Here is a 13,904-nt window from a genome sequence, read left to right as displayed (position 1 = left end):
AATTCTCCTGCCTTTTCAGCAAAAAACTGAAATCATTGAATTTTGTATCATTGAAGGAGTTTTGAAAAGATCTAAACAAAAAATTAAACAGAAGTTGCAAGATGAAAACTATATGTTGGTTGTGAAAAGACATCCAAACCTATAACCAATAAATTTTGCCAATGGGCCAAAGATATGTGATATTAATAATGGAATAAATCACCGATTCGATTTGTCAATTCAGGTCGGTTTTGCCTTAATTCTTTAGTTGTTCAATGTAGACATCAGAATTAATCGTTCGGTTGAGTGGTGAGAGTAAAAGTAATCCACTGCAAAAAACGATCAGAGCGTTTTTCATCTGTGGGGAATTCAAGCAGGCTAGTGATTGTAGAAAAACAATTGGACTTGTTATATTTTCATATCATTAACTTTTATAGTCAATAAATTTTATATAATTTTATACAAGTGCAGTTTATACTTTCATATTCATTACCACTCCCACATTGGTGACCCACGACGATTGAGATGAAGACAAAGAAGGAGTTTTTTTTTGAGGATTTAAAAAATATAGATTTTGATTCAGCACCATAATCACTGGTCTTCAATGACTACTTGTAAGGTACGTCCAGTCCTCGGTTTATCGTAGTTAACGCACTTACTATCTGATACCGGACTTTCGTTGGTATACCCATTTAGTATACCCAGACCTCAGTGTTTATTGCTGACACAAAAAATAATTTGAAGCCTACACTTTTCATTGGAATGCAATTCAACCTCTCCTTGTCCGTTAACTCAACAAATCGTCTTTTGATGCATTAAACTTTGGTGCATTAAACAAGATGATGACACTTTAATACGCTCTCCTTCGAATCACATCCGGTTCGAGAGTCCGATGTATGATACAAAGGGCTACTGAAGTCGACAAGATTATTTTAATCATTGTGAAAATTCATATTCTTACAGAGCGCCAGCTGTTTTCGCAAAATATTGTAGAAATAAAAATTAATACAGTAGATCGTGGCTGAATCTTCTAAGTTCACCAAGACATCGAGGTTCAGAAAGTTCACTACATGATTTATATTCAGAACCATAAGCAGAGTTTGAAGAAGATGGAAAGTCGAATTACCTACCATACGGTGGATCTACCGATGAAACTGTCATTTATTACTAATTGACCAGTATCCCAACACTGCTCTAATTTGTTTTCCCACCATTTACTTTATTTTAGACTACCATAGCAAACCTAAAAGTTCAATTGAAACCATTTAAAAGTGAAAGCCGCACTTGCTTAGTTGCCAACCTGATATAATTACTTTGTATATATTAATTTTTAAAATATTAAACACTTCCTGAAAAAACTCAAAATCATAATATTGTTATAAAAAGCTAATTTGAGTGCAAAATATTTGAACCTTCACAACTTACTTACTTACTTTTACTTACTTTTTGATTATTTCTTTGTCACAAAGTCGGACAGCCTTCCAATTGCAAACGTTTGTTTAATAGTTAACAAGACTAAATGATGTAATTAATAAATATTAGAGAAAATATAACCGGCACGACTTAAGCGCTCGGACGACTTAAGCAACTTTACCTTATTAGTGTGAACAAATATAGAATTATATTTGGTCTTTCTTTTGTAAAACGATAAATTTTCAAAAATTGTAATGATGGTTACCGTTATTAAATCGCCACTGACTATCGCCTTCTTGCGTTGTGCAAATCTGACGTTCTCACGAATTCTGATGTAAATGAATGGAATTTAATGTAATTTGCTCGATGTACGATGTCTATATCAATAATTTGTTGACAAATTCAATTTGGAATAATCTAGAACCGCGGTGCTGTGGCTTGGAAATCCAGGTATAAGGTTATCTCCTCGACGCGGAAACATGACACTGACGCGATAATATATAAAACGCTATCTAATACTTAAAACGATAAACGACTCGTGGAACTCGAATACTTCCACAGAGTTCTAGAATTAATTACATTGTTGCAAAATTGTAATTAATTATTAGCTAATTTTACCATTACGGAACAGTTTTGATGTAGCGATAATTATTTGAGAGAATTGGTGTAACCTTGTACTTGAATTGTCAAAGATGTTTTTGACACACGTGACGAGATTTAATAGAAAGTGAATTTTGAATTTCACACTTTGAATGAACAGTTGTTTATTTAAAAAAAAATCAGGATGTTTTATAATAATAAACATTATATTATTGGCAAAAAATGACATACAAATCAAATATAATAGTTGTTTTTTATTTAAGAAAGCGGGTTGTTTAAGGAAAATAAACTCTATATAAGGCATGTTTTCAAGAATATTTTACACACGAATGTATTAGATCCTATAAAACATAAATATGTAATATCATAAATAAATTCAACGCTAATATTATACAGCGTGTCCCAGAACTTAACGTCAAGTCGATATGGGGTGATAGTTTTGTGATCTTAACTGTCCTAAAAATTTTTAGAAAAACAGTTGTCTTACGTTGTTTGAAAATTTTGAGCTTTTAAGTGTAACCTAGAGCTTTGCTGCAATTATCACCATTTTTTGGTCATTGTATTTTATTGTTATTAACTTTGTTCATTCAAACTTAGGAACTAGGTTCTTATTTCTTTACTCAAAAATTTTAATAATGAAATTGTCAAGTATTTTATCATTTAAAAATCCTGATTAAATGCGTCAAATTTTGATTAAACTTGCCAACACACTTTAGAACATTTTGGGGGCCCTATAAAGTCGACGGTTTTAAACATTTTAAGTTCATAGTCTAACAAAAATATTTAATTCTTCAAAACTAGAAGTAATTGTGTTATTTTTTACGGTGTTTCTAGAAATGTTATTCATAGTTACTGTTTAGAAGTTTAAATAATTTGAATTAATAAAAATTAACCACAATAACCAAGAAATGGTCATAATTTCAGCAAAACTCTAGATTGCACTTTGAAGTTCATAATTTCCAAATAAGGTAAAATCATTTTTTTCTAATTTTTTTCACCCAGTTTCGACTTTACGATGAGTTCTAGGACAATCTGTATATATATTTATACGCGTATATATTGCAATTTTTAAATTTCGTAAGTTATTTTATATAATATTTAAATGTAAATTTGTTCATCTCTAACATTTTCTGATTATTCAATCTCTTTACGTACACTTTTATAAATTTATCAAGAAGCAAACTTTATCTTTATTTTCGTATATTTTAATTTGTGAATAATGTGAATCAAATTTAAGTAAAAATGTGTATTCACTACAGAATGAATAATATTATTTATATAAATATTATTTAAATAATATTGTCAATTTTTTATAATTTATGATTTAAAACTCGCCTGTCGTTTTTAAATATTAAATCTGATTTTGTTTCAAGACTTGTAACAAATCAAGAATAATCGTATAAGTTATCGATGAAAATTTTTATTAGTTTTTGTTTATGCAAAGTTGACAAAAATAATTAATTCATTACTAATTAATACTGAAACCTAATAAGTCGACGAAAATTTTAGTACTGAATTTACTACTGCTCTAAAATTAGCAGCGTTATTCACAATCTGTATATATAAATTCTAAAAATAAAATTGTTTTAAATATATCATTCGAATACGAAATCAAAAACTGATATGATGAAGTCAAGTTCAAAAATGTTTGAAACTATTACAAGCACGTGTGTCAAAGACAAATGTAACAGAACATTGTTGTACTCATGACGAAAAAGATCAAAATTTGTATGTTTTTTAAAATTGTTGTAAATCTGTTGTTTTTATAATGATGTTGCAAAATGCATTTGGCTGTTGTCTGTGTGCATTTGTTAATTTTAAGATTTTTGATATTTTCGTTTTTACATGATCCATTTATTTTAATTTTAACATAAACCATTCCAGTTATATAAATATCTTAAATCACTTCTTCAGGAACCAAATTAATATCTAGTGAATTTATTACAAATTACAAAATTTAATAATGATTTCAATTAATATGAATTTCTAGCAATCACAATATATAAAATAAAATTAATAATCAACGTTATTAAAGTATTTTGATTGAATTTAAAAAACATTTAATACTATGATAAGTACTTTTTGCTTAATTCTTTTGCAAATTAATTTTGCGTAAAAATAATAATAAAACAAACCGTTTTAGATAAAAAAAAAGATAAAATGTTAGATTTTTTTAAATGTAGCTTCAAATTCATATATTAGAATTAGAATAATTAGGAATTTTAAATAATAGGGATAAACTTACTCTAAAGAAGATGATAAATATATATAAAACAAATTTACAAATTACAAACTTTCGTAACAAAATGTTTCTTTAAATTATTAATATAAATTTGATCTATATGCCCACATTAATTTCATCCCATTCGTCAAAATAAAAAAAAAAGTGTAAAAGGAAAAAAAATCATTATTAATAAAAAAAGTTCGACACTTGATGTGTGTCATATATAAATATAAATATAATATATATATATATATATATATATATATATATGTATATATATATGTGTGTATGTATATGCATAATTTGTATGTGTGTAGGCATATATAATGTGAACTTCTGATATGGAATAATTTATTTTGGAATTACATCATGCTTTCTAGAATGCTGTATTGAAACATTATACGAGTACATCTGCGCATATTCTGATGAACATATGAACTATTAATTGCTTTAAAGTTTGATTTTAACTTTTTAAGCCTTTATACCTTCACAAAGTTTAATTGCTTCAGAAAGTTATACTTTATATATATATATATAAATATATATATATATATATATATATATATATATATATATTTAAGAAAAATTAAAAATTATATATAAAAATATTCATACATTTTTCTTTAGTTTTGTGGCATTAGTATAATTATTTATAGTTTTTTAAATATATATTTTTTATGAAACGGTTGAATAACCTTGAAGAAACACCAAGAACTGAATAATTTTATTTTCTGCCTAATATCACTATAATAAATTCAAATTTATCAAATATCGATAATAATTTTATATTTATAAAACTAAAAATATATGTGCACATATATCCTAAACACAATGTAAACACAAACTATGTATTTTTAAAATAGTAATCTAATCATTTATTGTCCATCTATCTGTTATTCTTCTGAAAATGCTTGTTTTTACATCATTATATGCATATTATATTTTACTGCCATTGTTAAAAAAAATATTTCGCTAAACCTGCGCATAGACCGCAGAATTATACTGATTTTTCATTCATATTTAATCTTAATTTTATGCCTTCTATGCAAGGCGATGTTTGAAAATTTCATATTCATATGTAATTAATTAGCAAATAATAATTAATAAGCAAATCATAAAGATAAACTATTTTTATTAAAATTTATTAAAATATAAAAAAATTCAAATAATTAAGGGAAAGTAAAATCTATTATCATTGATAATTAATTAACCCTTCTCATCCACACCTCAGCCTAGTGCCAAGGCACACACATGGGGTCCAGCTAACCCACACTCATCGTGGGCAAACCATTGGCTCGATTAAAAAAAAACATAAAAAACGAAAATAAAATTTAAACTATATACAATGCGATAGCATGTATTTTTTATTATAAAAAAATTAAAAGCCTGAAAATGTTCCAAAACAAGCGACCTTGTGAAAAATGGTCGCTAAAGGTGGCGTTGAGGTCAAGTTGACCCCATCCAGACCCCATCCAGAAGGGTTAAAAATCAATGTTAAAATAATTATTGTTCTCACATTAGTTTGGAGAAATGTTATCATATTTTGTGATGATAGACGTTGGAAATACTTTGGCTGCTAATATTTTAAGCATATGTTTCTATATATAAAAAGATATAACTCATCTTGCCTGTATATCTTGGAAAACATACATCAAATGATGAAATATTTAGAAGATATTTAATTTTTCATACATTGAGGCATATGAATTTATGTCATCATCAGAATCATTATTTGAAATTGCCAATTCTCCGATAAAATAGACCACAGTTGCCATAAAAACAATGTGTTACGGTTTTCATATAAATTGGTAAAACAATCAAAAACTTACTTTATACATCATATAAATTGGTGAAACTATCAAAATGGTATGTATTTGCTGTGGAGTCAGGCGATTTAGATGAAAAACCTAACCTACAAAGACCTCAAAAAACAATGTTATCATAACTGCATCATTCTAATGTGCATTTATAATACATCACATAAAGTTCGGAATTATGTGTAAGAAGCCTGATTGCACAGAAAATACATAGCATTTTGGCAGTTTTTACTACCAATTTATATGAAGAAAGGAGCATAAGACAGCGTTGCCATAACAACGGCAATCCAATATCTAAATCGACTCCAAGACCCAAATTACAACATGATTGGCTCTAAGAAGATTTTTTATAGAAATTGTTGGTTATAGTTTAATTGAATTTTGATAATTATTTAAGTGGAATACTTAAATTTACACAACTGCCTACTTAAAATTACATTTCGGCTTTATATAACAATTCATTTAGTTAAAGGGACTTCTCTTGATTTTGAATATGATCAATAGAATTTCTTTATATATATGCAAGTGCAAGTCAAGTTCTTACCCGTTCGGATTTCATGGAAATTACTGCGTTGTATGCAATTCATCGATAAAAGTTTATTACAATGTTGACTATTCTTATGTTGAATGCAATACAATTAAGAATATGATTCATTACGTAGTGTGTTCCTAATGTATTAGTTATAATATTGGGTCACAACGATATATATAATATATATATATATATATATATATATACCTATATATAGATCCGAATCTGTATCAGTATCAGTATCAGTATCAGTATCATGTGTCTAATAGTGATCGAGTAAGCAAGGTGGCGGTCAAGGTTATACGTGTTCACATCGAGAAATTTCTGCGGCATTTCCTTGCGATAACTATTACTAGTGCCCGCGGAATATTCTCACACTTCGATGCCAAAACACACATTCGTATCATTTGTTTGTAGATTTTTTCATATGTGCATGAAACTGCATTTGTAGATTGCATACAATACAATCGTCATCATACTAGAATATTATGCATTTCATTTATATACTCAATTCATAATCATATTATCGTATGATTTGTAGATATCATTAGCTATATTTATATATACTCGTATAGGCATCCATTTAGATAATAAAAATGAACTGATTTATATTTAAAAAAAAATTAATTGAATTCCATCCGCTTCGAGTTCCAATTTGACTCTTCTTCGGTGGATAAAACACAGAAAACACCAAAAAAACTACTCAGTAAAGTTAGTGAAAATGGAGAAATAATGTATTCTTCATTCTTTAAGGAATATATTCTCTAATCAGTAATGGAATATATTTATTTAAAAAAAAATAAATGAATTTATACAAGAGTATCATTCGTAATTGACCAAATATCTGAATTTGACCAAAAAGTTTGTAACTTTATTGGTCTAAAACTGACGTAATTTATACATTAATTTTGATTTAGTTGTTTCAAACTTAATACTCTTTGTTGAATTTCACTAACATGACCGCAATTCAAGTATTTTTTTCACAGAAAATTTAATTTTGATTTAGTTTCTTCAAACTTCTTATTCTTTCATACTAACATTACCTCAATTCAAGTATTTTTTTTCATAGTATATTAATTTTGATTTAGTTTTTACAAACTGAATAATCCTTGTTGTTTTTCACTAACATGACCACAATTCAAGAATTTTTTCATGTAGAATTTTGATTTAATTTTTTTCAAACTCCTTGTTCTTTTTCACAGATATGACCACAATTCAAGTTTTTTTTCATAGTAGTTTTAATTTTGATTTAGTTTCATTAAACTAACTACTCATTATTCTTTTTTAATAACATGACCTCAACTCAAGTATTTTTTTCATAGAAATTTTAATTTAGATTTAGTTTTTACAAACTAAATACTCCTTGTTCTTTTTCACTAATATAACCGCAACTCAAGTATTTTTTCATAGAAATTTGAATTTTGATTTAGTTTTCTCAAACTAAATACTTCTTATTTTTTTTCACTAACATGACTGCAACTGAAGTATTTTTTTATAGAATGTGATTTTGGTGATTTCAAAATAATTTATTTGTTGAATTCACTGAAAAAGAGTCGAAAACAATCAAAACATATGGAAGTCTATTATTTCTTTAGAAACATATTAAATTTTGTTTCTATTACATGGATAGACGCCTGTTTGTGTAACTTCTAATCATAGAAATGTTTTTTTTTACTAATTTTCTAAAATTCGTCGTCTGCGCCTTTTTGCCCCAAGAAGGGGCAGACAAGAAGGGGCATTAATAGCCTCATCATTTAATCAATGTGAAATACAAATTTTATAGAAACAATTTTTACAAATATTACGTTATAACCTTGATCTGATATATTTAAAAAAATATTCATCAGCAGAGGTCCAATAATTTAAATGAACTTTTATAAAATTGCTATTTTTTTATCTCAATTTAATTTTTCTTTGCCAACGTAAAGGTTAAGTTGCTTCTTTTTACCCCACAACTAGCTAGTTTAAAAATATTATGGACACATTTATTCATTAAAGTTTAAAAGCGGATCAATCGCAAAATTTGTTTAAATATTAATGTCAACAATCTATATTTATAGATTTATATAATATGTTTTAAATGAATCTGAGTTAATTCAATCTATAACAATTACCCATACCCATTACGATTTATTTTCAGTTTTCAAGTATCGTAATATTACATTAAAAAACTCAAGTACAATCATTCTATATTTTGAACGCGATATAAATAAATTAAATATTTAAATATATATATATATATATATATATATATATATATATAATTTATAGGTCAGTATAAACCACATGTTTCTCTCAAAAACAATCTGTCCAAGCTCACCTCATACAACGATATAGAGATCTGAAATTAAGCTGATAAAAATAGACTATAAATTCACTTGCAATATTTATGTCGTATACAAAAATATTTTTTATAGAATTTAGTTGCTATTGCGATGATTTTGAATTTACTAATATTTAAGTACTTATATTTAGATATAATCTTAAATTAAACTTGGTCAAAATATAATTTTATAATTTTGATATATAAAATTCTATAATATAACTATTTTATATAAATTTAAATAAAATGAGATCAAAATGTTCCTGATCTATAAAAGAACTTTATAAACATTAAAATTTTATATTAAATGATCATAATACGGATATCATTTTAATGTAAATACAATCCTTTGTTTTGTACTCTATTTTATTTATATTTATGAAATTTTTCATTAATGTTACTAGATGCTAAATTATTTAGCAGGTATAACTAATACTGTAATTAAAAAAATAATAATAAAAAATAAACGTTAATAAAAGAAATTTATAAAAATAGTCGTTCACAGTTTAGATAGTATTGATTATGATTTTTTTATTTACGTCTATTTGTCCAAACTATGAAGTTGAATATCGTTTTCGAAATATAATTGCTGTTCACGAATAATTAGTTTTGAAAACTACTCATCAGAAACTTTACACAAATCTTTAGATTATCCTTACATTATTTTCATTTTATTCAAAGTATCTATCTAATATATTTTTTTTTCGTATTTCTATGAATATTTGTAAATGATCACAAAACCTCACACGTTGTTTAGTTTCCGAGTATAGAATTTTGATTCAGGGGAATATTCTATAGAATATATTCTGTAGATTATTATTAGAATATATTCCTAAAATTATGGAAAAGCTAAGACATTATCATAACTTTCTCCTTAATAACTGTTTTAATTAACCAAATATTAAAAAATAGTTAATCAGCAATATAATTCAAATGAGTCTTCATAGTATTTTATTTATTTAAATCGGTTTCTATTATGCTATCTGAAATTTAAAGTACAAATCACTACAGTTAGGTTTTCAATAATAACTGCATAATCCTTAGTATTAAAAAACTAATAGCTATTAGGTAAACTCAATACCCCAAAATTTTCAAGAATTATTACTTTTGATTGAACTTTTAATTTAAAATTTTTAAAATCGGTCGAATTTGAAAGGCCCTTATTGAAAAAAAATATACTGAAGTATATTGCCAAGTTTCATGAAAAGTTGGTGCATTTAAAGGGGATTGTAAAAAGAGAAAATGCTTGATGGTTTCATAATAAAAAAAATTCATAAAACAAATAAAAATCTAAAAATTACGATTTTTGCTAGTAAACGCACATTGAAGAACAATAAACATTTGAACTAATTCGGAGTAAAATTCATACATAGAATTAATTTTTTTATTATTTACGAATAATATGCACGAGAAGAAAAAAATAATTGTTAGTAACAAAGAATGTAAAATTGTCTTAAGTTTCTTTATATGAATTTATTTTGTTATTGATGCCTAAATCAATAAAATTAATTGCTTTAGTTTAAAATGCAAATTATCTTTCTGGAAACATCTTTATGGTGGTAATCTGTTTGGAAAACTTCCACTGCTGCGCAATGCGGTTGCCCTACTTACTTTATATTATGGAACTATAAATTTCTTTATTTTTCAACAAATTTCTATCAAAATAATTACTAACAATTCATTTCCTAATTTGCCTAATGTAACTGTATATTAATAATAATTAAAATCACGCTTGAAATAAATTATAAAATTTAACGTGGTTTGTCTATTATAAAAACGAAATTACTACTAGGCTCGAGATTGCTAAAATAACTCGAATAATACAGTAATAATAATATAAATCTATGATTACATATTGATTTTATTCCAATAAAATCAGCCTAAGTTCATTTTATAAAGAGAAACATAATTCTAACATTTTTATCTGTAGAATATCATGAACCATAATTAAAACTAATTAGTAGATGCGGAAGTGCTATTCAAATATTGTTTTCAAAATGAAAAAAACACTTAACGATTTTAAAAATAATATATATACTTCTTATAATTCAAGCAATGCAAAATTTACTATAAATCTTACTGAAAAAATAAAAATATTATTATCAACAACTTTGTAATCAACGTAATTTATTCATAGAAATATCTTGAAGCCACCAGGCCAAAATATTTTCATAACTTCTTAAACTATTTAATATTTATTGTAAAAATAAATTCTAAATTCATAACAATTCATAACATGTTGTTACAAAACATAATCCTAATCAAAATCATAATCATTTACAAATTCTTTTAATTTTTAATTTGTAATATAAATATCTTTGGTTGACTCTTATCTTCAACGTTTTATTTCAAGGATCTACTATGGTATATATGCATTAATGTCAAATGTGTATTGAATTAATATTTTAATAAAATTTGATATTCTGTTAAATATATTTGATATGACTTAATGTTTCATGTGAAACTTGATATATCCTGTAATCTCGTAGTCAAAACACCAGGTTAATTAAAGATTTTATCATTATCATTTTTATTTATTTTTTATTTCTGAAACTTCAAAAGCATTTATGTCGAATGATTCATTAAATATTTCTTACATAACATATTATTGCTCGTTAAAATGTATTTTTTATTGCGCATGTGCATGAAATATTTTATATTGAGCATGAGCTTTGGATGGTCTGCATTATGTTCTATTGAAGTCATATTTCAGAAGATAAATTTTATAATGTGATGGCTATTAATGATGATAATTACCCAATTAAATATTATTTATCAAAAATAAATTTATGATAGATAGTACATATTACTTTCAATAAATAATTTTTTAAAATGTTTAGATTAAATGTTGGGCTATATGAGAGCATTAGACCAAATCAAACTAACTACATATAAGTATTTTAGTTTTTGCTCACAACAATGTATTAATAAAATTCACATTTTCTCAAACATCAATATGTGATTTTTTTAAGTCAAACTCTGTAGAAAATAAATAAATTTGGAAAATGTTTTAATCTGCTGTGTTCTCCAAATGAAATAATAACTGTTATATATTCTTGAGTCTGAAATATTGATTCTCGCAAATTTTCTTATTTAATTAGAGATTTGATGATAATTTTTATTAAAATTTTTGAAAAAATGATTTTTTATTTACATTTATCATCAATTTTTAAAGTGTTGCAATATAATTTTAGAAACATTTAAATATGTGTGGTAAATGCATTACATAAAAATATGAATAGATAATAAATGAATACTCCAAAAAAATTTTAGTCACCTATCTATGAAAATTATCATCATTAAAATTATAATTATGTAATCAAATAAGTAAACTTACTATAATTATTACAATTGCAATATAATGATTCTGGCTCAAGAATATAAAACAAATATTTATTTTTTTATATTGGATGATAGTAGAGAAAAGAACTGATTTATTTCCTTTCTGCAGAAAACGATTTAAAAATTTGTATGTTGATGTATTTATTATTTATGTAATGATTTTATCCGTAAGAATTAATTTTATTCAGTAAATATTTTCTTCTCATATTATTTACGAAATATGTGAATACTCAACAATATTTTACTGCTTTTTACTCAAAGTGAAAAACAACAGAATTGGCTGTACATTTTTAACCTGATTTAATAAAAATACTTCATAGAAGAGCATCTTCTGTGATTTCTGATGTTTTATTTATTTATTTATCAATATTTTAGTTAATTGTGCAAATTGTGCTTCCAAAAAAAGAATTTTTATCAAACATCATCAAATAAATAACTGTGCCAAATCAAAATGTAAACATCAGATATAGAAGCACATTTTTAGCCACAGCATGAATTAACCTATATGGGCCGAATATTTATTTTACATCAAAAAAATTAGGAGAACAAAAAATCATTTATTATAAATATATGTATCCAAATTAAAAACAAAAATTTCTATCTATTTTTTTGTGTCAATTAATTATGTGACTTCCAAGTCACAGCGGTCTTAATTGTTTGCACATGAAAATGCTAATTCAGGTTGAAATGCTATCAAAGGTCATAAATATTTATATTGGTCTTGACAATGTTATACAATTGAGATTTAGGCGTCATTTCGCACAAAAATATGCCATAATTATTTGGTAAAATATCGAAGAATTTGTGACCTTAAAATTACACGGGCCCATAGATGGTTAATCAACTTTTCATTAAAGACCACTTGTTTCTTATTGGTGTTTTCTTATTATTTTATCATGCAAAAATTTTATGTCCAAAGAAAATAATATTTGTCAAGCATTGCTAAACAAAAAAATCAAAATCAAAATGATTTAGATTGGTTCAAGCTATGTTCAAAATTTTATGCATCCATTTATGTATCATTTATTTATCACCATTTATTTATCTTCTGAAAAATGACTAAATATGACGTCGCATATAAATATTATAGTAATTACCTTAATTCTCCATGTTCTGGATGTTTGTCTTCATCAATTCTATTACATTTCTAATTGTTAAGTAATTTTTTAACCATAAATGTGAATTTTTAGGTTCGCGACGTCCAAGTCTAGCATCGCTCCACAGTAGGTCGTCAGTACGAAGCTACAGTCACCGTCGTTATGAACGTGAACTCGAACAAAAGGAAGCTAGACAAGAGATGAAAAAACATTTAGCCCGAATTCAAGCAGCTAATAATTTCAATAATAATAATAATAATAATCACAATTTGACCGGAAGAAGAGATGGCCATTTGCCTAGCCCGAGAAGCCCGAATTCGACCGACGAACTGTTGCCTACTATTCTAGACGATAGCAGTGATGTAAGGATATATGAAACTGTAATCAATATAATGGACCTAGTGCTATGAATATTTGGAACGACGGTGTTACCATATGCTTCAAACTTTTATGCTATTTAATTTATTCATTGGGAAGTTTAAAAAAAAAATTGCCAGGCGGTTGAACCACCTTGGCACGACTACCTTCCAGGTTAGCCGAAAGGTTACCTTTATGAACAAGATGTATATGCATTAGA

General features: G+C 25.9%; 1 protein-coding gene across 1 annotated transcript in view; it reads left to right on the top strand.

Annotated features, from left to right (window-relative positions):
• Positions 1–13,737, top strand: part of LOC113373921 — a 59,558-nt gene extending 45,821 nt beyond the window's left edge. The window contains exon 6 of the mRNA XM_026614187.1: positions 13,421–13,737. Coding sequence (XP_026469972.1) covers positions 13,421–13,737 — 317 coding nt within the window. The remainder of the gene's footprint in view (positions 1–13,420) is intronic.
• The last annotated feature ends 167 nt before the right edge of the window (positions 13,738–13,904 follow it).

Source organism: Ctenocephalides felis, unplaced genomic scaffold (genome assembly GCF_003426905.1).
Source record: "Ctenocephalides felis isolate EL2017-DRISC unplaced genomic scaffold, ASM342690v1 CF-g0.4_SCAFFOLD_01604, whole genome shotgun sequence".
Taxonomy (NCBI): domain Eukaryota; kingdom Metazoa; phylum Arthropoda; class Insecta; order Siphonaptera; family Pulicidae; genus Ctenocephalides; species Ctenocephalides felis.
Note: the sequence above shows the minus strand (reverse complement) of the source record. Positions and strands in the feature narration are given on the sequence as shown.